Source organism: Oncorhynchus nerka, linkage group LG11 (genome assembly GCF_034236695.1).
Source record: "Oncorhynchus nerka isolate Pitt River linkage group LG11, Oner_Uvic_2.0, whole genome shotgun sequence".
NCBI lineage: Eukaryota > Metazoa > Chordata > Actinopteri > Salmoniformes > Salmonidae > Oncorhynchus > Oncorhynchus nerka.
The window spans coordinates 60,926,137-60,952,543 of record NC_088406.1 but is presented as its reverse complement, the minus strand read 5'-3'; the positions used below and the strand labels follow the sequence as shown (position 1 = coordinate 60,952,543).

Here is a 26,407-nt window from a genome sequence, read left to right as displayed (position 1 = left end):
AATAGATGATGAGAGAAACAAATGGCAAAGCCCCTCCCGCTATTGGCCAAAGTCTTCTCAAGACCTATCAAGAATGTGAAATAAATAAAAATCCCCTCAAAGATAATATCGTACAGGCCTGTTTTTCCTGAGCTAATTATTTCCTTTGGCAAAGCAGAGCTCCCCTTGCCCCCTCCCACCTCTCCCCCACCACGGTTATGGGGATATTCTCAGTGGCATCATGGGGAAAAAAAGCACAACAACATATTAGTCATGGGGTATGTCCCAAATTGCACCCTATATAGCGTACTACGTTTGACCCATATGGCTCTGGACAAAGTAATGCACTATGTAGGAAACGGGAAGTCATTTGGGACAAATCTATACAGTAGTCTCGTTTTGCTTGGAGTCAAAGGCCTCCTTCCTTACAACATCAGTGTCCTCGATAACATTTTGATAGTGGTGTTGAGGCCATCATCAGATGCCTTTGTAACAATCAGAACCGATACGTAACTACAGTTTCAGATTACGCACAATGTGTCTGTTCAGTTTGTCAAATGATTGAGTTTGGATGTCTACAGAATATGGTTAGAGTTGTAATACTAATGTTTGTAATGTGTATCCTTTATCAAGGTTTCTGTCACGTTACTGTACACATTGGATACTGAATACAGTATATCACTAGTTTATCTCCTTAAGGTAGAGACATTTGGCCTCAAAATATCTTGTTTGTTTTGTTCCTCGACTTTAACAGCACACGGCCCCGAAGTTGATATTTTCTCAGTTTTAGATTAGACCTATGGACAGCACTGACATTTGGTTTATAGGAAGAAGTCAAATGTAGGGCTGACTGTATTCCATTATTTTCTCTTGCTGTCAGACTGTCGCAGTTTCTCCACCACATTAACACTGACATTCCTACAGCGATAAGGCTCGTGGATGAAGTGTAAAACGTGATCTCTTTTGAACTGCTCTCTATTCCTAGAATTCGAGGGTCACTCAACAGAGCATTACTCATTATTTGAGTGGTGAGGTGATGACATTTGAAAGACTTTGGTAACTAAGGCTGTGTGTGTGTGTGTGTGTGTGTGTGTGTGTGTGTGTGTGTGTGTGTGTGTGTGTGTGTGTGTGTGTGTGTGTGTGTGTGTGTGCATGTGCGTGTGCATTTGTGTGCGTGTTTGTGTGCGTTTGTGTGCGTGTTTGTGTGTGTGTGCGTTTGTGTGTTCGGACAAATTCTGAAGCTTGTGTTCCAACACAAATAGATGTGTCATGTGGACTGGAGCCACAGAAACGTAGTTATGAGCATCATCAGTGTCACATTTCTTTAGCCTAAGATAATGACAATCCCTTCAGTGGTTGCTTATTGTGGATTTATTGTTGCGCCCTGTCTTGGTCGCTGCCTTCCTCGCTCTGTGCACTATCAAGAGGTTACCAAGCCATGCTTCTCACTTCAGTCTACCAAGCCATTGCATGCAAAGGATAGCTCAGAGACATGGAGAGGAAAGGCAGAGAGGAAAGGCAGGTTTTGAGAGAGAAAGGGGGAGAGAACAAAAAAACGAGAGGGGCATTGTACGTGTGGAATGGTGCCATCTTTACCTCCTCCCTTCCCCCCCATCCTTTTTCTTCTCCCCATCCTGGCTGTTGGGCGTGTGAGGAAGAGGGGGGGGGGGGGCAACCCCACTCTAATGAAGTTCAATTACAGCTGTCCTAATGGCAGTGGACCGTTAAGTTCCTGGAGTCAGCGGCCTGAATACCATAATTAGAGTTACCCATCTCTCTTAATAGACTCTCTTTCGTGCCGATGAAATTTAAACATCCTTGTTTAATATTTCACTGTCTAAATAGTGCTCTTGGAATACGTAAACATAAGCACAGTGAAAGAGATATGTAACTTAAAAGTAATTGAATCAGGGTTGGGGAGCTGGGGACTGAGGGACTGGAAGTTGGAGGGCTGGAGGACTGAGAAGCTGGGAGGTTGGAAGGCTGGTGCTGGGGGGCTGGGGGGAGGCACAGCTAGCCTGGCACAAGTAGCAGAGTGTGCTGGTTGGGTCTGAGCCAACAGATGCTATCAGCCAACCAACAGCCAAGTATGCACAATAACATTCCGGGGGATTGGAGGAAATTAAATCTAAGGAACTCAAGTTGATTAGTAGGCATAGCATGTTATGTGTAGGCTCATACAAAACAAGGCTGTGGTGGCTTGCTCTATATGAGAAGAATGTTACAAACAATGGTCCATTGACACGGAAATCCCCAATGGTTTTAAACACACTTTTCTGGCTAAACCTAACACCTGTGGTGCGAAAAGGATTTCCCATTAAAAGAAAGCCCTATTGCAAAGTTAGTAGCTGTCCTCTAAAAGATGCCTCCCTCTCTAAACGATATGGTGCCTGACTAAACTCCCCCATTGTTCCAAAAGCAATGCTTGCCAGAATATTGCTATTAGAATTGCCCATCTCTAAAATCTTTTGTTGGTCTTGGGGGCACAGTCCATTTGTTCTATTGTTCTGTTGTTAAGAGTTTAGAACTGAGGCCAAACAATTGAGCGCTGGGTGGAACTGGTTTTCTAATGAAGTGCTTGGAATCATTTTCCTGATACATACTGTAAACAATGGATGAGAAAGGATGATGTATAGAGAGTGTGTGTGTGTGTGTGTGTGTGTGTGTGTGTGTGTGTGTGTGTGTGTGTGTGTGTGTGTGTGTGTGTGTGTGTGTGTGTGTGTGTGTGTGTGTGTGTGTGTGTGTGTCAGTGGAGGCTCCGCCTCCGAGGAGGACCATGCTACTCAGTGAATTTCATAAAAATGAAAATGTTAAAACATTTTTTAAGTTTTCTTTTTTAGGTTAAACTATACGAAATATATTCACATCAAATAATTGATGAAAATACACTGCTTTGCAATGAAGGTCTACAGTAGCCTCAACTGCACTCAGTACGGTAGCACCATGGTGTATCCGGAGGACAGCTAGCTTCTGTCCTCTTCTGTGTATATTGACTTAAATTCAAATCCTAGGAGGCTCATGGTTCTCACCCCCTTCCATAGACTTACACAGTAATTATGACAACTTCCGGAGGACATCCTCCAACCTATCAGAGCTCTTGCAGCATGAACTGACATGTTTTCCACCCAATCAAAGGATCAGAGAATGAATGAGATAAAGGCCAGAGCTGCCACTTTCAAGGGCGGAACTCTAACCCGGAAGCTTAAAAGAAATCCCGCTATGCCCTCCGACAAACCATCAAATAGGCAAAGCATCAATACAGAACTAAGATCGAGTCGTACTACACCGGCTCTGACGCTCGTCGGAGTGACACGAGCCTACCAGACGAGCTAAACTACTTCTATCCTCGCTTCGAGGCAAATAACACCGAAACATGCACGAAAGCACCAGCTGGAAGACTGTGTGATCACGCTCTCCGCAGCCGATGAGAGTAAGATCTTTAGACAAGGCCGCAGGTCCATACGGATTACCAGAACGTTTACTCAGAGCATGTGCTGACCAACTAGCAAAGTGTCTTCACTGATATTTTCAAGCTCTCCCTATCCGAGTCTGTAATACCAACATGTTTTAAGCAGACCACCATAGTGCCTGTGCCCAAGAACACTAAGGTAACCGGCCTAAATGACTACCGACCCGTAGCACTCACGTCTGTAGCCATGAAGTGCTTTGAAAGGCTGGTCATGGTTCACATCAACACCATTATCCCAGAAACCCTAGACCCACTACAATCTGCATACCGCCCCAACAGATCCACAGATGATGCAGTCTCTATTTTATTGCACTCTACACTGCCCTTTCTCACCCTGACAAAAGGAACACCTATGTGAGAATGCTATTCATTGACCACAGCTGGTTCAACATCATAGTGCCCTCAAAGCTCATCAATAAGACGAGGACCCTGGGACTAAACACCTCACTCTGCAACTGGATCCTGGACTTCCTGACGGGCCGCCCCCAGTTGGTAAGGGTAGGTTACAACACATCCGCCATGCTGATCCTCAACATGTGGGCCCCTCAGGGGTGCGTGCTCAGTCCCCTCCTGTACTCCCTGTTCACTCATGACTGCACGGCCAGGCACAACTCCAACACCGTCATTAAGTTTGCTGTTTACACAACAGTGGTAGGCCTGATCACCGACAACAACGAGACAGCCTATAGGGAGGAGGTCAGAGACATGGCCGTGTGGAGCCAGGACAACAACCTCTCTCTCAGCGTGATCAAGACAAAGGAGATGATTGTGGACTACAGGAGAAAGAGGACCGAGCACGCCCCCATTCTCATCGACGGGGCTGCAAGGGAGCAGGTTGAGAGCTTCAAGATCCTTGGTGTCCACATCACCAACAAACTAACATGGTCCAAGCACACCATGACAGTCGTGAAGCGGGCACGACAAAACCTATTCCCCCTCAGGAGACGGAAAAGATTTGGCATGGGTCCTCAGATCCTCAAAAGGTTTCTACAACTGCACCATGACCTGACTGGTTGCATCACTGCCTGGTATGGAAAACTGCTCGGCCTCTGACCGTAAGGCACTACAGAGGGTAGTGGGAACAGCCCAGTATATCACTGGGGCCAAGCTTCCTGCCATCCAGGACCTCTATACCAGGCGTGTCAGAGGAAGGCCCAAAACATTGTCAAAGACTCCAGCCACCCTAGTCATAGACTGTTCTCCCTACTACCACACGGCAAGCGGTAACGTAGCGCCAGGTCTAGGTCCAAGAGGCTTCTAACAGCTTCTACCTCCAAGCCATAAGACTTCTGTACCGCTAGTCAAATGGCTACCCAGACTATTTGCATTGCCCCCCCCCCCCACACTGCCCCGCTCTGTTGTCATCTATGCATAGTCACTTTACTTAACTCTACCTACATGTACATACTACCTCAACTAACCTCTGCCCCCGCACATCGACTCTGTACCGTCACCCCCCTGTATTTATTGTTATTTTTTACTGCTGCTCTTTAATTACTTGTTACCTTTATCTCTTATTCGTATCAATATTTTTTTAACTGCCCTGTCGGTTAGGGGCTTGTAAGTAAGCATTTCACTTTAAGGTCTGAAACTTTTGTATTCGGCGCATGTGACTAATAAGATTTGATTTGATTTGAATCTAGTACTGAAAGAATAAGCTACTGCTAGCTAGCACTGCAGTGCATAACATGTGGTGAGTAGTTGACTCAAAGAGAGAGAAACACAATAGTTGACCAGTTTTGAACACATACATTACATTTCTTCCAAAATAAAGAAGAAGCAAGAGACAGAGAGAGATTTAATATTTTCTATTTATTTTTCATTTTCAATTTCAATTACTTTGCAAGCTAATGCAGCTAGCTAGTTTAACCTACTCAAACACCCTGCTCAAACAGAGGGATGCTATATTAGCTATTTGGTTACACTGGAACTCTTCAAAGTCAAAGTAAGCTTGGTTTTTACTAATATAATGCCTCCGGGGCCCGAAGGTGTAAGTGCTGAACTGCTGACTGACGATACACTGTAACGTTACTGCAGGATTGTAGCGGGTTTACAAACGCGTTTAGTTCTAATAACTATGTTTACTATGACTTTACTTTAGTTCATTTAAGTGATAATGCCCGAGAAGCCAGTGTTTGGAGGATATATTGGCACGGTGTTGTTAGACCCGAGACAAAGTTGAGGTCCAACAACTGGCTTCAAGGGCATTATCACTTTTATACAACAAGTTGCCAACATATTCAATTAATGATTGACATATTTTTCTTTAAAACGTTATTTTGATGAATTTATTCATACTATTTCATCCTTCCACAAGATATAGTCCCGACACAAATCTAAGGTTGCTACCCAAGCCTGTTGGTCGTACGTTCTATCGGTTCGGTTGCCAGAGACACAACCCAGTTGTTTAGTATTTTTGTTCTGTGTCTATGGACGCGAGACCCAGTCGTTCGTTCTAAATGTTCCATTTCCATACCGGCTGGCAACGTTCTTATCCCTTGCTTGCTAGCAAGCTAACTATGGCTAACCTACAGGTTTAGCATATGTCTTGCGTAATTGTGAGTAATTGTGAATTGTCTGCTACGTTTATCTTCCAGAGACAATAGTGGTCATCTCCGTACGTTTACTGTAGGGGCAAAAAAAAAAAAAAAAATCACAATTCCAGATATAAAAAGAGTGTTTTGTATTGGCAGTTTGCACGCTGCCGGCAACCTTCTCCTAATAATTATGCACTTGGAGGAAACTTGGCACCATCCCTATGGTGAAGCATGATGGTGGCATCATCATGCTGCAGGGAGGTTTTTCAGCGGCAGGGACTGGGAAACTAGTCAGGATCGAGGGAACGATGAATAGAGAAAAGTATCAAGAGATACTTGATGAAAACCTGCTACAGAGCGCTCAGGACCTCAGACTGGGGTGGTTTACTTTCCAACAGGACAACAACCCTAAGCACGCAGCCAAGACAACGTGGAATTTACTTTGGGGAAAAGTCTCTAAATGTCATTGAGTGGCCCAGCCAGAACCCGGACTTAAACCAGATCGAACATCTCTGGAGAGACTTGAAAATAGCTGGGCAGCGACGCTCCCCATCCAACCTGACAGATTTTGAGAGGATCTGCAGAGAAGAATGGGGGAAACTCCCCAAATACAGGTGTGCCACGCTTGTAGCGTTCTACCGAAGAAGACTTGAGGCTGTAATCGCTGCCAAAGGTGCTTTAACAAAGTGCTGACTAAAGGGTCTGAATACTTATGTAAATTTGATATTTATGTTTTTTGGGGGGATACATTTGCAAAAAAAAAAAAAACCTGTTTTTGCTATGTCATTATGGGGTATTGTGTGTAGATTGATGAGGGGGAACAACTATTTAATCAATTTTAAAATAAGGCTGTAGCATTACAAAATGTGGGAAAAGTGTGGTCTGAATACTTTCCGAATGCACTGTATATCCATAAAAATGATGCTGGCTGATTCATGATTTTGACTGGCTGAGAAATGCTGCCTGCCTGTCTATCTCGTCCCGACTCCCGACACGTTCCTTACTATGGGGCAGCTGGAGATCGAATTTGAATATTGAAACAGTGTTGCAAATGTCATAGACAGACAACAAGGTTCATACAAATTTCCGACGTTGAAAACTAAATGTTAGTCTAAAAGATATGTGAGATAATGTCTACATGCTTTTTATAGTGGAGATCAAGTTCATACATACCCTGGCAAAGCTGATGAGACAGTGGTTTTAGGCAAGTCAGTTAAAGTCAGATGGAACAGAGTAAATAGGCATTCTAATGTCTTAGATTTTGCCGGTGTGTTGTTGATTGGAGTCCACAAGCGAAGTGAAAAGGTAAGAAGAGGAGAGCGCATAGATGCGAGAAGGAATACAACGTGGCTGCTATGAAAGGGAACTGTGATTACGTGTGATCAGGGGTGTATTCATTTAGCAAAATTCAGTTGAAAAATGTTTCTTAAAACAGAAGCAAACAGAACGAAACAGGGACAAACTTTCCTGAATTTGTCCAATAGAAACACTCTGTTTGCAACTGTTGGACTAATGATTACACCCTAGATCAGCTAGATGCAGGCTAGTGTGTAAGGCAGTATAGAATGCGTCACTGTCTGTCCATGTGTCTCTTTCTGTCACCTTAAAATGTTCTCTCGACCAGTGTGCACCTCCATTGTAAACTTTCATTCCTAGGCTAGGTTGTAGCAACATCATGATGGGTATAGGAAAAATTTGAGTATCATGTAGAAACCTAAAACTATCAATGTTACATTGAAATAAGGCCATGCTCATGAAAAGAAAGGTGTGTCCTCCCTCATCTTAAATGGCACTGACCGCCATTGGTGTGTACAATGTGTGTCTTTCTTACTTGACATCCCACTGGGCAGAGAGGCCAGATCAACATCTAGTTAAGATTTTTTTTAAATGTAATTGTTTTTTAAATTAATTTAACCTTTATTTAATTAGGCAAGTCAGTTAAGGAACAAATATGTATTTACAATGACGGCCTACCCCAGTCGATGCTGGGCCAATTGTGCGCAGCCCTACGGGACTCCCAACCACAGCCAGATGTGATACAGCCTGGATTTGAACCAGGGACTGTAGTGACACCCCTTGCATTGAGATGCAGTGTCTTTATACCACTGCGCCACTCAGTTCTCAAATAACGTGAATTCAACAAAAAATGTCACCATGTCATTGGATTTCGGTAAAAATTTGGGCGAAAAAAATATGAAATGCTTTTAAGTTGATCCAATCGGTTTTCCATGTTGATTCAATGTCATCACATCATTTTGTGGGGTTGAAATTACGTGGAAACAATGTTGATTCTACTAGTTTTTGCCCAGTGGGATGTTATCCTAAATGGCTCCGCTATTCCCCAGTCTTTCCCATTGATGCTCCTAATAAAACCTATTACCTGACATAATCAGTGGCATTTGCTTTCCTCCTGTTATTGCCTCTCATCTCTACACCCGACCCCATTTCACCATTAAAGCACCTTTCTATTCGTTAGCATTTTATTGACCGTCTGCTGCTCTGTGAACAAGTCACTTGTTTGTTTCTCAAATCATCATCAACCAAAGGTTCTAGCACTTACTCTTACACATGGCGTTTATTGCTGTTTGTTTATCTGTTTAGTATATAGTGTTGTGTATTTATGCGTTGCGTTTTTACACCTTCTACTCCCTTTCGACTCCTTTTTCTATTGAGCTGCTGTTGTAGATAAATTCCCTGTAAAAAAAACAACAACACAACTCTAGTTATTTCAACGAATTATTATTAAGTAACTTGTTGTACAGCCTATTTTCTGTTTACTCAAGTTTTCCGCTCAAGTGTTACCTGAACAAAAATCATTTAGTTGGTCCAAACCAAGCTCCAACTTGGGAAAACTTTTGTCAAACATTCGGTCAATTTAAAATGACGTTTGCTCAACTCATACCTTCATTCGACTAGAAACTACTATTTGGGAATCTTAACTAAAAAGGGTTGTGCAACTGATTACTCACAGCTTAAAACATGAAATGTTTTCAATTTAGTTGATTTAAATGGTGCATGTTCATTTATATAGTAATTATGATTCAACATGTCCTCAAAACCGCTTGGTTCATGACATGCCCATCTTCTGGCTACACCACCATGTCTGTGTCAGCTGTCAGTTCATCTGACTATTCTCTCATCATTGATTTAATTTACTTCTTTACGCAATTTTAGTTTTGTCTGTATAGTTGTCTAATGTTGGTGGGGCATATTATATATTTGAATGTGACTCCTTAATCACTATGATAAATAAAATTGTTTTTCTTGAGTGTACTTTTATGTCTCGACAGAATTACAATGGCTTGTTTTTGCTCTTCAACATACTGCTACAAAACAGTAGGGCTATAAAGCACAACTGATGACGCCATTGAATGATATTTTATGTCTATGGACTGCGAACAATAAATCGATTAATTGCACATGTATATGCAATATCGGACTTGAAGTTATGTTTGATGATGCCGAATGCCACAATTAGAACTATTCATGATTGGTTGAAGTACAGTATTACAGAGCATATGTCGTGCGTAATTGTGAGTCATTGTGATCTACCAGAGACAATAGTGGTCATCTCTGTACGTTTACAGTAGGGGCAAAAAATAAAACCCCAAACTTCACAATTCCAGATATCAAAAGATTGTATTGTATTGGCAGTTTGCACGCTGCCCGCAAACCTTCTCATAATAATTATGCACTTGGAGGAATTTTAAACATCCTTGTTTCACGTTTCATGTTCTAAATAGTGCACTTCAATATGTAAACATAAGCACAGTGAACAAGATATAACTTCAAAGTAATTGAATCGTATTTGAGTAATATGGACACGTTGGATCGGCTCCATCCAGGCAGCATTGAAGTGAACACTCGTCAATCATTACAGGGAATCCTACTGATTACACACGCGAGCGCGCACACATATTTGCAGATTCTGGGACACATATTTTACATACGTAAAAAAAAAAAAACACAGAACCAATTCAACTGTAGCCTCAATACATTGCAATTTAAATGTTGATAATCAATCCAACACTTACCCAGTGGTAAAACAAAGAAAAACGGTAGCCAACACAGGATGAACATCCCGACGACAATCGCCAGGGTTTTGGCAGCCTTCTTCTCCCGGGAGAACTTCATCAAGCGCACGGACAGCGAACTCCGGAACGGGTGGTTTTTACTCTTGGAAGTATCCTCCAGCATGCTCCGACAGTGAATCCTAAGCACCACTTCTATCGACTTATTTCTTTCCCGTTTGACCCCCGCTTCTAAACTCTTGGTAGTCCTCCGGGCCACCACGTAGACCCTGAAATACATCACTAGGATGACCATAAGCGGGAGGTAGAAGGAAAAGAGCGAGGAGAAGAGGGCATAGCCCGGTTCTTCGGTGATGCTGCAGACGCTCTCGTCGGTCGGCGGCGGTTCCTTCCATCCCAGCAGCGGTCCTATGGAGATGACCATGGAGGAAACCCAGACCAACACCAGAATGACGGCGGCTTTCTTCTCCGTCATGATGGTGGGGTATTTGAGGCAGTGTTTGACACCGATGTACCTGTCTATGGAGATGATGCAGAGGCTGAGGATGGACGCGGTGCAGCAGAGAACATCCACCGCTGCCCAGACGTTGCAGAAGATCCGGCCGAACACCCAGCATCCCAGCACTTCCAAAGACGCGGAGAAAGGAAGCACAATAATGCTCAATAGCAAGTCCGCTATGGCCAGGTTGACTATAAAGAAGTTCGTGACGGTCTGTAAGTGTCTATTGCATAGCACCGAGAGGATAACCAAAATGTTCCCAACGATAGCCACCAAGATGAACACGGATAGAAAGACCCCGACCGCAATGACCTGGGGGTCCAGTGTGATGTTCTTGCAGCTGGTGGAGTTGGTGCTGTTGTCTGTGAATAAGATTTGGTCCAGGAAAGATTCGTTGAGAGCTTTTTCAAAATATATTCCGTCATTGCTTTCGTTCATCAAATTAGAATATGTCATTTTGAAACTCCATAAAGAAAACTTTATAGTTGGATCCCAAGGCAAAACAAAGTGTTATTCGTAATGTTTTTTTTGTTCAGTGTTGTTTGTTTCCGATATTAAAAGAAAACGAGATGAAATGGAACATTCTTCTCATATATGTGAATTGTCTTCAATTTATGAAAAGCTCCATTGGTATCTAGATTGTTTCATCTATGCGTATTTTTTCCCCAACAACAAAATAAAACTGATGCGCAATAACAGCACCTTCCCTCTGTCTGAAAATGCAGGATCAACTATTCCTTCTTTTTTTTAAACTGAAGACTGCTCCAGCCAAGGATATTCTTGGAGTTCTTTGAGGTAGCAAAAATGTCACAAAATCTCAAATGAAGTATCAGTAAATATATTTTTGTAGCTCAATAGCACCGGATGGTCCGATTCTATTCCACTGGCGGCATTCTTTTAGTGAGAAGTCCAAATCAAACCACAGAGACGCAGCCTGCCTAGGACCCCAGCATCTGAGCCCTGCGCTCCTCCCTAGCAAGTGGATTAAGTGAGGCGTCGCATAATAACTGCGACGCCACAAGAGGGAGTCGCGCCCGTATCTACACACTCAACAGGCATTCCAGTGTAGCCAATAGTGTATAGATTTGACCCATAGCCTAATATTCAGTTGATGTTTAGACTACTTCAGTATTACATCACTGACATATACAACCCGAAGCCAGACTACATGCAAACTAAAACCTAGAATATAATACACTACATCTCATTCAAAAACATTTGCATTAATATGGAGTTGGTCTGCCCTTTGCTGCTATAACAGCCTCCACTCTTCTGCGGGGACTTGCTTCCATTCATGCACAAGAGCATTAGCGAGGTCGGGCACTGATGTTGGGAGATTAGGCCTGGCTCGCAGTTGGCATTCCAATTCATCCCAAAGGTGTTCGATGGGGTTGAAGTCAGGGCTCTGTGCAGGCCAGTCAAGTTATTTCACACTGATCTCAACAAACCATTTCTGTACGGACCTCGCTTTGTGCACAGGGTCTTTGTCATGCTGAAACAGGAAAGGGCCTTCCCCAAACTGTTGCCACAAAGTTAGAAGCACATATTCGTCTAGAATGTCATTGTATGCTGTAGCGTTAGGATTTCCCTTCACTGGAACTAAGAGGCCTAGCCTGAAAAACAGCCCCAGACCATTCCTCTTCCATCAAACTTTACAGTTGGCAGTATACATTGGGGCAGGTAGCGTTCTCCTGGCATCCGCCAAACCCAGATTCATCCGTTGGACTGCCAGATGGTGAAGCGTGATTCATCACTCCAGAGAACGCGTTTCCACTGCTCCAGAGGCCAATGGCTGCAAGCTTTACACCACTCCAGCCAACGCTTGGCATTGCGCATGATGATCTTAGGCTGCTCGGCCATGGAAACCCATTTCATGAAGCTCCCGACGAACAGTTCTTGGGCTGATGTTGCTTCCAGAGGCAGTTTGGAACTCGGTAGTGAGTGTTGCAACCGGGGACAGACAATTTCTACACTATACGTTTCCACTTCACAATAACAGCACTTCGAGTAGACCGGAGCAGCTCTAGCAGGGCAGAAATGTGAAGAACTGACTTGTTGGAAAGGTAGTATCCTATGATGGTGCCACACTGAAAGTCATTGAGCTCTTCAGTACGCGCCATTCTACTGCCAATGTTTGTCTATGGAGATTGCATGGCTGTGTCCCCTTTTTTAATACACCTGTCAGCAACGGGTGTGGCTGAAATATTTGAATCCACTAATTTGAAGGGGGGTCCACATTCTTTTGGTCTTGTAGTGTACACAATATAATAGAATGGAATCGATACTTAATTGTGCATTTTGTGACTCTGGTACATAATGCGAAATGTGTTTGTATTATTTAAATTTTGTTGTCAGAGATGTTTGAAACATAACAAAAATCAAAACCACAAGTGAGTTGAAATGACCACTGCAACAATAACACTGTCAGTCATGGCCCCAACCCAGAGCTGTTGGTTTGAGTGAAAATGGCCTCATGGGTCCTAGCTGTAAAGTTCCAAGTCCCCAGTGACTCTGTGCAGCTGCTGCCGTCCCCCAGGGAGGGTCGGAGGGGGCGATTGGTCGTTACGAGTCACCAGGGAGCTCAGGGGGAGAGCAGCGGAGGGGACACAAGCTCTGGGAAAATGGTGCGAGGCAGAATGCAGAGTCGTAGCCCGACTCACAAGGGGGCAACACACATGCTGCGCTTCAATCTGCAGTCCCTCTTCTTCTTTGCGGTTGCATTTCAAAAGATACCTATAAATGGAGAAAACACACAAAAGCATAGAGCAGGATGCTTGGCAGAGGAGTATAGGCTAACCTTCAAAAGAGGATTGAATGATATATTTCTATGCACATTGCATGGGGACGTATGACAAGTATGTCAGTTTAAGGAGGAGCTGAATGAGCACAGGCCTGCATCTCATTTTTATCACCACTGGTCATGGTTTAATAATACCTGATTCAGAATAATCACTCCGTAGGCTGCACATCCTGGGTTAATCCTCAAAACAAGTCTAAAATATTTCCCTTTCCGTTCCTTTCTGATTCGTTGTGTCGTACGGGTGAGAAGGGGGTGTGATATTTTGTGCGTGCAAATTACAATGTGCATGGTTATACCCCCCCCCTTCTCCCCCATATGACAATTGCATGTTTAGTAACTATTCACTGAGTAATAACTGTCATAACCGCGCCACCTCATCAACCTTTTCCATACGCCAGCAATCAATAGTCAAAATATGCCAAGAGTTGGGGCACCGTCTGATTGGGTGCAGCCCCCTGTTTTTGTGAGCAGATGACTCGATGATGCCTGTCAGGGGTCTGGATGCTGGATGATTTTCTGCTGATGCAGAATAATGCAGTAACTAACGACACAATGTCAGTCACTACAGAACATATGAGGGAATGTGTTTACTAGTGTACTGTGTCAGTAGAACACTACTGTTATCCAATCCAACATACTACCCCCCCCCAAGTTTATTATTCCACTTTTGGACACCTGACACAAACAGACGTTTAATTTTCTTGTTGCCTTATGAATGTATGAACTTATATGGACAAATGTGTACCTTTTCTGTGAGGTGCTTTAAGGAATAATGAGTCTAGTCTCCTTCGGTGACAAACAGCTTTAAAACGAGGATATTAATTAACATGGTCTGTGATGTGACTGTGTAGTGCAATTGACAGGTCTAGGTGAAACCAACCTCCATCATTGTTCTGCTTTTTGCAGTAGGGATGAGCAGGGATGTTCTCTTGATAAGTGCGTGAATAGGACAATTTCCCTGTCCTTTTAAGCATTCAAAATGTAAACAGTACTTTTGGGTGTCGGGGAAAAAACATGGAGTGAAAAGTACATTATTTTCTTTAGGAATGTAAGTGAAGTAAAAGTTGTAAAAAAAATATCAATTGTAAAGTAAGTACAGATACCAACAAAAATGACTTAAGCAGTACTTTAAAGTATTTTTTTTTACTTAAGAAAGTGTTGTGTGCTGTGTGAATGAGAGCACTATGGACGTGTGCATGTTTAGGTAACCATATCGTGAAGCTGCTGTTACCACTGACGTTCCTGGACATGTGATAGTATTTAAACCCAGGTCTGAGTGGGAAGGAATGGGAAGGGACAGAACATTTTAACAGGACATGAGCCCGTGTTGCACATACAGGTTTCTGACTGGGAACTGTAACGAGGCAGTGGCTGCGACAGCTGAGCGTCCTCAACGCTACATTGGAAAGTGCTGGACTCACGGTTCAATTTCAGACACTCTTACCAGTTTGGACAGGGTGGGATATCCACTATCCAGCGTGTATTTAAAATCTAAAAAGTCATAACAGTTGATTTAGCGACAGGAGGAAAACAGATGTAGGGGAAATGTACCTCATCTGTTTTTCATTCCTCTTTTACATGTTTCAAAAGTAGTGCAGTGTTAAGATATACCGAAGCGAGTCGGCTCGATAATTGGATTTGGATATAGACTGTCCTACTGTGGCCTTGGGCCAAGGAGTTCTCCTAAATAGCATTAGTCTCTATCCTCCTTGAATAATGGATAATATGTCAAATATGAACTTTGTAAGTCCCTTGTATGGTCAAGGGTGTCTGCAACAGTACTGCCTCTGATCTGGCCGATTCCCTAAACACAAATGCGTCATTTGTAAATGATGTCTGAGTGTTGGAGTGTGCCCCTGGCTATCCGTCTGGTTTGCTTATTTTAAGGAACGTGAAATTATTTATACTTTTACTTTTGATACTTAAGTATATTTGAGCAATTACATTTACTTCTGATACTTAAGTACGTTTAAAATGAAATGCCTATACACTTTTAAGTAGTATTTTACTGAGATTTCTTTCACTTTTACTTGAGTCATTTTCTATTAAGGTATCTTCACTTTTAGTCAAGTACGACAATTCGATACTTTTTCCACCTCTGGTTCTCGGGTCACGTTTACATTACTATAACAACATACTGACAGACATAGTATTGTAGAGACCAGGGAACCATTGCTATAGGAATGACTTTGATGCATCTGGTTTGGTCATTTTCGGACTCATAATAACCGGAAAATAGGATGGTGTGTAGAATTAAGTTATGAAGTGTCCTTGCTATTCACTGACATGTAAATTGGCCAGCAGCATACCACCCTGTATACCACTGCTGGCTTTCTTCAGAAGATAAGCAGGGTTGGTCCTGGTCAGTTCCTGGATGGGAGACCAGATGCTGCTGGAAGTGGTGTTGGAGGGCTAGTAGGAGGCACTCTTTCCTCTGGTCTAATATCCCAATTCCCCAGGGCAGTGATTGGGGACACTGTCCTGTGTAGCGTGCTGTCTTTCGGGAGGGAGGTTAAACGGGTGTCCTGATTCTCTGAGGTCATTAAAGATCCCATGGCACTTATCGTAAGAGTAGGGGTGTTAACCCCGGTGTCCTGGCTAAGTTCCCAATCTGTCCCTCAAACCATCACGGTTTCCTAATAATCCCAAGTTTACAATTTGCTCATTCATCCCCCTCCTCTCCCCTGTAACTATTCCCCAGGTCGTTGCTGCAAATGAGAATGTGTTCGCAGTCAACTTACCTGGTAAAATAACAGAAAAAATGTATAACATCACGTGTCATTTCCTGTGTTGGCTGGCTTTGTTTCACCAGCCCTTCATAAATTGTACTCTGGTCTGTCCCCTTTGTGTTCTGTAATAAATGTCTGGTATTTCCTTTGATAACCTGCTTTGACATACACCAAAGGAAATAACAATCTCAGCAATTTGGATTTCATTTCTGTGTATGAAGAGTCCTCTACCTGCCTGCCCTGTGGAGCTCTGGACATTGTATTTGATTACAGACAATGTGTCCTCGTGGTTTGATATATGTCGGTCAGACAACAGAAACACTTGACAGATATTTTTGTTGTTATGTTTTGATTGTCATTTGAAAAATGGCGGTTGTTTTATTTTTTGTTTTGATCTATTCTAGGGGTAAGGAGGTGTTGCAGGCAGATAAAGAACATCGAAAGCTCTTTGTTTCCTTTTCAAAGCACCTCGCTCCACGATTGATGTTTCCTATTTCTCACAGCTAGTACAAAGACAATTGAAACGGCATGCTTTAACTGGCAACTGGTTTCAATGCTGTTACCATAACTCTGGTGTTGGGAGGAAAGGACCCACTCATGGGCTGCGTCCCAAATGGAACCCCCCCCCTTTGGGCCCTTGTCAAAAATAGTGCACTATATAGGGAAGAGGGTGCCATTTGGGACGAAGTAGTCCATTAACCGTAACCCTGTCCTCGTGTGAAAACACAAATTTTGTCTGCCTGACATGAAGATATCTGTAGCGGCACAGTGCCCCTGTCTGTGCCACTGTTCAGCTGAAACAATAGCCTGGTTAAACAAGCGCCACACTCCTTATCGGACCTGGGTTCACATTTAGCTGGGGTTGATTGAGCCTGGCGCCTTGGAACCAAGGGAATAGTTCCACATTTTCAAATCCAGCACCACATCTGGCACTCCGGGCAGGCTCAATCTAACGCTTACATTCCAAATACATTTTGAACCCAGGTCTGATTCTCACAGATCACGAGGTTATACTTAACCCATGCCATGTGGCGCAATACAACATTTACACACAATACAATGTTTCTTTCTGCACAATGGCATGTGTACGTCATGGCAACAGAGGCAATAGCAAGTGGCCTATTGGAAGTATAAATCGTTTCACGTCCCGTATATTTAGTAAACCAGATTTTTGTGTTTTTAAAATGTATGGCTGGCCGGGGCGGGGGCACACTTAGGGCGACGCTCAGACATCATTTACAAACGAAGCATGTGTGTTTAGTGACTCTGCCAGATCAGAGCCATTACACGAGAGACCAGGGATGTTCTCTTGATACGTGTGTGAATTAGACCCTTTTGCCGTCCTGCTAAGCATTTGAAATGTAACAAGTACTTTTGGATGTCAGGGAAAACGTATGGAGTAAAAGTACATCATTTTCTTTAGGAATGTAGTGAAGTAAAAGTAGTCAAAAATATAAATAGTAAAGTAAAGTACAGATACCCCAAAAATGACTAAACTAGTACTTTACATCACTGCACACACCCTCAGACTGTCTCTCACCATGGCTTTCTCGGCTCCAGCCTCCGGTCTGTTTGAGTATCTCCGGTCTTATCAGCTTCTGCAGGTTAGGGCTTCTGCTGGACACATATCACGTGTGTGTGTGTGTGTGTGTGTGTGTGTGTGTGTGTGTGTGTGTGCGTGCGTGCGTGCGTGTGTGCGTGCGTGCGTGCGTGCGTGCGTGCGTGCGTGCGTGTGTGTGTATGTGTGCGCTGTGGTGACATCACCCGGCAGGGTTGTCGTCTTCTCTTCAGATGTGCAGCTGGCTGTCTCCTGTCTCTCAGGGGGTTGGTGGGGAAGCTCTCCATAGAATGTTGTGGTCCACAGGGTCAGGCTTTTCACAGATCTGCCTCTGGCCTATCATATCCGCTGGTCTGCAGCATGTTTGTGTGCACGAGTTAGAGGCGGAGTTGGGCTTCACACTTCAAATCACACACAAACACACACACCACTGTTGCTTCTGTCCCTCTCTCTGCCCCAACCTGGGACTCTCTGAACACTTCGACAACAGTTACCCTCGAAGCATCGTTACCTATCGCTCTACAAAAGCCACGCTCAACCAGTGACCTCAGAGCAACCGGGTGTCACTGATTCAAACGCTACTAGCGCCCAGCCCTAACTAGCTAGCCATTTTACACCGGTTACACACACACACACTCACACGGATTTTAAACAATCTTTTCTCAGCTGCATCCGAATATACAGACATGCACACACGCACGTACAGTACGCACGCATGCGCATGCACACGTGCACTCTTGTATGCACAAACACACGCACACGCTTTGAAGACATTGAATTTTGAGCCACATTTCATCTTCAATGACCTTGCTTCAAAATCTCACGATACATGGCCCCATTCATTCTTTCCTTTACACGGATCAGTCGTCCTGGTCCCTTTGCAGAAAAACAGCCCCAAAGCATGATGTTTCCATCCCCATGCTTCACAGTAGGTATGGTGTTCTTTGGATGCAACTCAGCATTCTTTGTCCTCCAAACACTTTTTTTTTTACCAAAAAGTTATATTTTGGTCCATCTGACCATATGACATTCTCCCAATCTTCTTCTGGATCATCCAAATGCTCTCTAGCAAACTTCAGACGGGCCTGGACATGTACTGGCTTAAGCAGGGGGACACGTCTGGCACTGCAGGATTTGAGTCCCTGGCGGCGTAGTGTGTTACTGATGGTAGGCTTTGTTACTTCGGTCCCAGCTCTCTGCAGGTCATTCACTAGGTCCCCCCGTGTGGTTCTGGGATTTTTGCTCACTGTTCTTGTGATCATTTTGACCCCACGGGGTGAGATCTTGCATGGAGCCCCAGATCGAGGGAGATTATCAGTGGTCTTGTATGTCTTCCATTTCCTAATCATTTCTCCCACAGTTGATTTCTTCAAACCAAGCTGCTTACCTATTGCAGATTCAGTCTTCCCAGCCTGGTGCAGGTCTACAATTTTGTTTCTGGTGTCCTTTGACAGCTCTTTGGTCATGGCCATAGTGGAGTTTGGAGTGTGACTGTTTGAGGTTGTGGACAGGTGTCTTTAATACTGATAACAAGTTCAAACAGGTGCCATTAATACAGGTAACGAGTGGAGGACAGAGGAGCCTCTTAAAGAAGAAGTTACAGGTCTGTGAGAGCCAGAAATCTTGCTTGTTTGTAGGTGACCAAATACTTATTTTTCACCATAATTTGCAAATAAATTCATTAAAAATCCTACAATGTGTCACGTTCTGACCTTTATTTCCTGTGTTTTTGTATTTAGTTAGTATGGTCAGGGCGTGAGTTGGGTGGGCAGTCTATGTTTGTTTTTCTAAGTTTTGGGTATTTCTATGTTTTCGGCCTAGTATGGTTCTCAATCAGAGGCAGGTGTCATTAGTTGTCTCTGATTGAGAATCATACTTAGGTAGCCTGGGTTTCACTGTGTGTTTGTGGGTGATTGTTCCTGTCTCTGTGTTTGCACCAGATAGGACTGTTTTGAGTTTTCACATTTCTTGTTTTTTGTAGTCAGTTGTTCATGTGTACCTTAACGTATTAAAAAGAACCATGGACACTTATCACGCCGCATATTGGTCCTCTGATCCGTTTCGCCTCTCCTCTTCGGAAGAAGAGGAGGAAATTCATTACACAATGTGATTTTCTGGATTTTCCTTTCTCATTTTGTCTGTCATAGTTGAAGTGTACCTATGATGACAATTACAGGCCTCTCTCATCTTTTTAAGTGGGAGAACTTGCACAATTGGTGGCTGACTAAATACTTTTTTGCCCCACTGTATGCCTATTCAAACATGCTGTACCATTCTTGATATTATTTGCATATTTTCCAGACTCTTCTGCAGGAAGAGCACATCCCCTTTAAGGAAAGGTTAGCTCGCTTGGAAGCAGAAATGGGGGAAAGTAAATTACGCTTGTTGATTATTTAACGCAAATGTTTATTTGAACATCAGTCTTAAGAGAAGGTGCTTGAGGCAGCATCATCAGCACTGTGAAAGCATTTAAAAAAAAATCCAAATGGCACCTAATTCCCTATATAGTGGACTACCTTTAACCAAAAGTAGTACACTGTACAGGGAATAGGGTTTCATTTGGGACGCGCCCATTGATTTATGGCTCGGCCATCTTCTCCCTCTAAGAGCACTCGTTACTCTAAGTACCGTCTTATCAAGGGAGAAAAGCTGTTTGTATTAACGGCCCTGGCCATGCTTTATACATGTGTATAAATTAATGCATATATCACTCGTTTCCCCGGTGCGCCATTAATGCCTGTGAACTAGTGGTGGAGTGGACAACAAAGGTGTGTGTATGTGTACAGTACATCATTACTGTTTGTACATAACTATTATAATGCAGGCCCATTGTAATGTACACCTAATGTATTTGTCCAAACCTGGAATATCGACATTTAATAAATGCATAGGACATCTTCATGCATAATGAACTGACATGAGTAACTAGCATGATCACGTAGCCCATTCTTGTAAACCTTCTTGTAAACCTTCTATGCATGGCGTTCAGATGTTTTTTTTGTTATGGTATCTTGTGCCTTGTTATGGTAGGCTTGAAACTCAGCAACCAAAAAATAAGCATTTGCTCATAATGGCGCCTGAAGAATGTAAACCATGTTGCTGTTGTTTGGGCTGGATTGGCACGTTCCTAGATTATTGTGTTTGTGTAAGGAGCTTTAGGAGTTTAGGGCTGGCTTGAGACATGCCAGAAGTAGTTTATTCCAGGTCTGTCTGGGTGACCAGCATAGATAACACACAGTGGAGAATTAGAAGAGGTATGTATAAGACGGCAGCCCCTGCCACATGTCATGTTTGAGCCAAAATGGCTACAGAGGCTGGTAGGAACAGACACGTACCTTCCCCCAGGAGCCCACCAGTAACAGTCAGGTGGGAGCTGAGAGATAAGGTGTTGGGAGGTTGATGCAGAGTTTGGAGAGAGAAGGTTTGGGGAGAGAGAGGAGAGAACAGGGGAGAAAGAGGATGTTGGCGCAAATGTCCTTTTCACACAGAGACAACACAGGGCTGAGATGATGGTGATTGTTGTTGAGCGATTGAGATGTAGAGGATCTCTGACGGAGACAGGTGGCCAGGGAATCAGTGTGTGCTTGTTAGGGTTTATTAGAACACGCTGTTTATGGAAGCACACTATTTATGGGAGCACACTGTTTATTACAGCACACTGTTTTGATTACAACACACTGTTTATTACAGCACACTGTTTTTATTACAACACACTGTTTTTATTACAGCACACTGTTTATTACAGCACACTGTTTATTAAAGCAAACTGTTTATTACAGCACACTGTTTTTATTACAACACACTGTTTATTACAGCACACTGTTTTTATTACAACACACTGTTTTTATTACAGCACACTGTTTTTATTACAGCACACTGTTTTTATTACAACACACTGTTTTTATTACAACACACTGTTTTTATTACAACACACTGTTTTTATTACAACACACTGTTTTTATTACAACACACTGTTTTTATTACAGCACACTGTTTTTATTACAACACACTGTTTTTATTACAGCACACTGTTTTTATTACAACACACTGTTTATTACAGCACACGATTTATTACAACATACTGTTTATTACAGCACACTGTTTTTATTACAACACACTGTTTATTACAGCACACTGTTTATTACAGCACACTGTTTATTACAGCACACTGTTTTTATTACAGCACACTGTTTTTATTACAACACACTGTTTATTACAGCACACTGTTTTTATTACAGCACACTGTTTTTATTACAACACACTGTTTATTACAGCACACTGTTTTTATTACAGCACACTGTTTTTATTACAACACACTGTTTATTACAGCACACTGTTTTTATTACAGCACACTGTTTATTACAGCACACTGTTTTTATTACAGCACACTGTTTATTACAGCACACTGTTTTTATTACAGCACACAATTTATTACAGAACACTGTTTTTATTACAGCACAGTTTTTATTACAACACACTGTTTTTATTAGAGCACACGGTTTATTATTCAGGGGTGGCAGGGTAGCCTAGTGGTTAGAGCGTTGGACTAGTAACCAAAAGGTTGCAAGTTCGAATCCCCGAGCTGACAAGGTACAAATCTGTCATTCTGCCCCTGAACAGGCAGTTAACCCACTGTTCCTAGGCCGTCATTGAAAATAAGAATTTGTTCTTAACTGTCTAGTAAAATAAAGGTAAAATAAAAAATTACAGCACACTGTTTTTATTACAACACACTGTTTATTACAGCACACTGTTTTTATTACAGCACACGGTTTATTACAGCACACTGTTTTTATTACAGCACACTGTTTTTATTACAACACACTGTTTTTATTACAGCACACTGTTTATTACAGCACACGGTTTATTACAGCACACGGTTTATTACAGCACACTGTTTTTATTACAGCACACTGTTTTTATTACAACACACTGTTTATTACAGCACACTGTTTTTATTACAGCACACGGTTTATTACAGCACACTGTTTTTATTACAACACACTGTTTTTATTACAGCACACTGTTTTTATTACAACACACTGTTTTTATTACAACACACTGTTTTTATTACAGCACACTGTTTTTATTACAGCACACGGTTTATTACAGCACACTGTTTTTATTACAGCACACTGTTTTTATTACAACACACTGTTTATTACAGCACACTGTTTTTATTACAGCACACTGTTTTTATTACACTGTTTAGCACACTGTTTTTATTACAACACACTGTTTTTATTACAGCACACTGTTTTTATTACAGCACACTGTTTTTATTACAGCACACTGTTTTTATTACAGCACACTGTTTTTATTACAGCACACTGTTTTTATTACAGCACACTGTTTTTATTACAGCACACTGTTTTTATTACAGCACACTGTTTATTACAGCACACTGTTTTTATTACAGCACACTGTTTTTATTACAACACACTGTTTATTACAGCACACTGTTTTTATTACAACACACCATTTTTATTACAGCACACTGTTTTTATTACAGCACACTGTTTTTATTACAACACACTGTTTTTATTAAAACACACTGTTTTTATTACAGCACACTGTTTTTATTACAACACACTGTTTTTATTACAACACACTGTTTTTATTACAACACACTGTTTATTACAGCACACTGTTTTAATTACAACACACTGTTTATTACAGCACACTGTTTTTATTACAACACACTGTTTTTATTACAGCACACTGTTTATTACAACACACTGTTTATTACAGCACAGTGTTTTTATTACAACACACTGTTTATTACAGCACACTGTTTTATTACAGCACACTGTTTTTATTACAACACACTGTTTATTACAGCACACTGTTTTTATTACAGCACACTGTTTTTATTACAACACACTGTTTATTACAGCACACTGTTTATTACAGCACACTGTTTTTATTACAGCACACTGTTTTTATTACAACACACTGTTTATTACAGCACACTGTTTTTATTACAGCACACGGTTTATTACAGCACACTGTTTTTATTACAACACACTGTTTTTATTACAGCACACTGTTTTTATTACAGCACACGGTTTATTACAGCACACTGTTTTTATTACAGCACACTGTTTTTATTACAGCACACTGTTTTTATTACAGCACACGGTTTATTACAGCACACTGTTTTTATTACAGCACACTGTTTTTATTACAACACACTGTTTATTACAGCACACTGTTTTTATTACAGCACACTGTTTTTATTACAACACACTGTTTATTACAGCACACTGTTTTTATTACAGCACACTGTTTTTATTACAACACACTGTTTATTACAGCACACTGTTTTTATTACAGCACACTGTTTTTATTACAGCACACTGTTTTTATTACAGCACACTGTTTTTATTACAGCACACTGTTTTTATTACAGCACACTGTTTTTATTACAACACACTGTTTTTATTACAGCACACTGTTTATTACAGCACACTGTTTATTACAGCACACTGTTTTTATTACAACACACTGTTTTTATTACAGCACACTGTTTATTACAGCACACTGTTTATTACAGCACACTGTTTTTATTACAGCACACTGTTTATTACAGCACACTGTTTTTATTACAGCACACTGTTTTTATTACAGCACACTGTTTATTACAGCACACTGTTTTTATTACAGCACACTGTTTTTATTACAGCACACTGTTTTTATTACAGCACACTGTTTTTATTTTTATTACAGCACACTGTTTTTTTTATTACAGCACACTGTTTTTATTACAACACACTGTTTTTATTACAGCACACTGTTTATTACAGCACACTGTTTATTACAGCACACTGTTTTTATTACAGCACACTGTTTTTATTACAACACACTGTTTTTATTACAGCACACTGTTTTTATTACAACACACTGTTTATTACAGCACACTGTTTTTATTACAACACACTGTTTTTTTACAGCACACTGTTTTTATTACAGCACAGCACACTGTTTATTACAGCACACTGTTTTTATTACAACACACTGTTTTTATTACAGCACATTTATTACAACACACACACTGTTTTTATTACAGCACACTGTTTATTACAGCACACTGTTTTTATTACAGCACACGATTTATTACAGAAGACTGTTTTTATTACAACACACTGTTTTTATTACAGCACACTGTTTATTACAGCACACTGTTTTTATTACAACACACTGTTTTTATTACAGCACACTGTTTTTATTACAGCACACGGTTTATTACAGCACACTGTTTTTATTACAGCACACTGTTTTTATTACAACACACTGTTTATTACAGCACACTGTTTTTATTACAGCACACTGTTTTTATTACAACACACTGTTTATTACAGCACACTGTTTTTATTACAGCACACTGTTTTTATTACAACACACTGTTTATTACAGCACACTGTTTTTATTACAGCACACTGTTTTTATTACAGCACACTGTTTTTATTACAGCACACTGTTTTTATTACAGCACACTGTTTATTACAACACACTGTTTATTACAGCACACTGTTTTTATTACAACACACTGTTTTTATTACAGCACACTGTTTATTACAGCACACTGTTTATTACAGCACACGGTTTATTACAGCACACTACTCACAGACTCTCTCACTATTATTAGAACATACTTAAGCAATAAGGCCCGAGGTGATGTTGTATATGGCCAATATACTATGGCTAAGGGCTGTTCTTATGCACAACACAACACGGTGTGCTAAGACACGGCCCTTAGCCGTGGTATATTGGCAATATATCACAAACCCCGAGGTGCCTTATTTCTATTATGAATTGGTTACCAACACAATTAGAGTAATACAAATAAATGTTTTGTCATACTCTTGGTATACAGTCTGTTGTAAACTGATTGGCTGACAGCCATGGTATATCAGACCGTATACCACGGGTATGACAAAACATGTATTTTTACTTCTCTAATTACGTATGTTGGTAACCAGTTTATAACAGCAATAAGGCACCTCTGGGGGTTTGAGGTACATGGCCAATGTACCACGGCTCCGCGTTGCGTCGTCCTTAAGAACAGCCCTTAGCCGTGTTATATTGGACATATACCACACCCCCTCTGGCCAAATATACCACGACTTTCACTCCATCAGCATTCAGGGCTTGAACCACCCAGTTTATAATCTTAATTAGAACACACTATTTATTAGAACACACTGTCTCTCTCTCTCACACACACATATACTGTCACACACACACCCACCCACACCCACACCCACACACTACTCACAGACTCTCTCATTCTCACACACACTGCACTCACATCAGATAATGACCTGCCAAAATACACACACACGCAGATTCCTAAGGGGCGATACGGTGCAGGTGGACAGCTACGGAAAACTCACTGTTTCTCTGGCCACCAACAACATTTATGAAGTAAGTCCCTACTCCTATAGCCCTCAGTTGGAATGAGAGTTTCAGTTGTGGATAGGAAGTGCCAGCAGTGCCAGCAGTTGTGGATAGGAAGTGCCAGCTGTGAGCCTGCCTATACCCACACACAGACACACACACAGCAGCCACTGAGAGAGAGCGAAAAAGAGAGCGAGTCCGAGACAGGAGTGAGGGAGAGAGAGACAGAGCGAGCGAGCGAGAGAGACAGTGAGAGGAGAGAGAGAGACAAAGACAGAGAGAGAGAGACAAAGACAGAGAGAAGGAGGGAGAGAGAGAGAGAGACAAAGACAGAGAGAAGGAGGGAGAGAGAGAGAGAAAGACAGAGAGAAGGAGGGAGAGAGAGAGAGAGAGAAAGACAGAGGA

General features: G+C 41.8%; 1 protein-coding gene across 1 annotated transcript in view; it reads right to left on the bottom strand.

Moving 5' to 3' along the window:
• The window catches only part of LOC115137264 (alpha-1D adrenergic receptor-like), a 29,266-nt gene extending 17,788 nt beyond the window's left edge, over nt 1–11,478 (bottom strand). Inside the window, exon 1 of the mRNA XM_029673472.2 lies at nt 10,020–11,478. Within this exon, the coding sequence (XP_029529332.1) occupies nt 10,020–10,971 (952 nt within the window). The 5' untranslated portion in view covers nt 10,972–11,478. The remainder of the gene's footprint in view (nt 1–10,019) is intronic.
• Between the last annotated feature and the right edge of the window lie 14,929 nt (nt 11,479–26,407).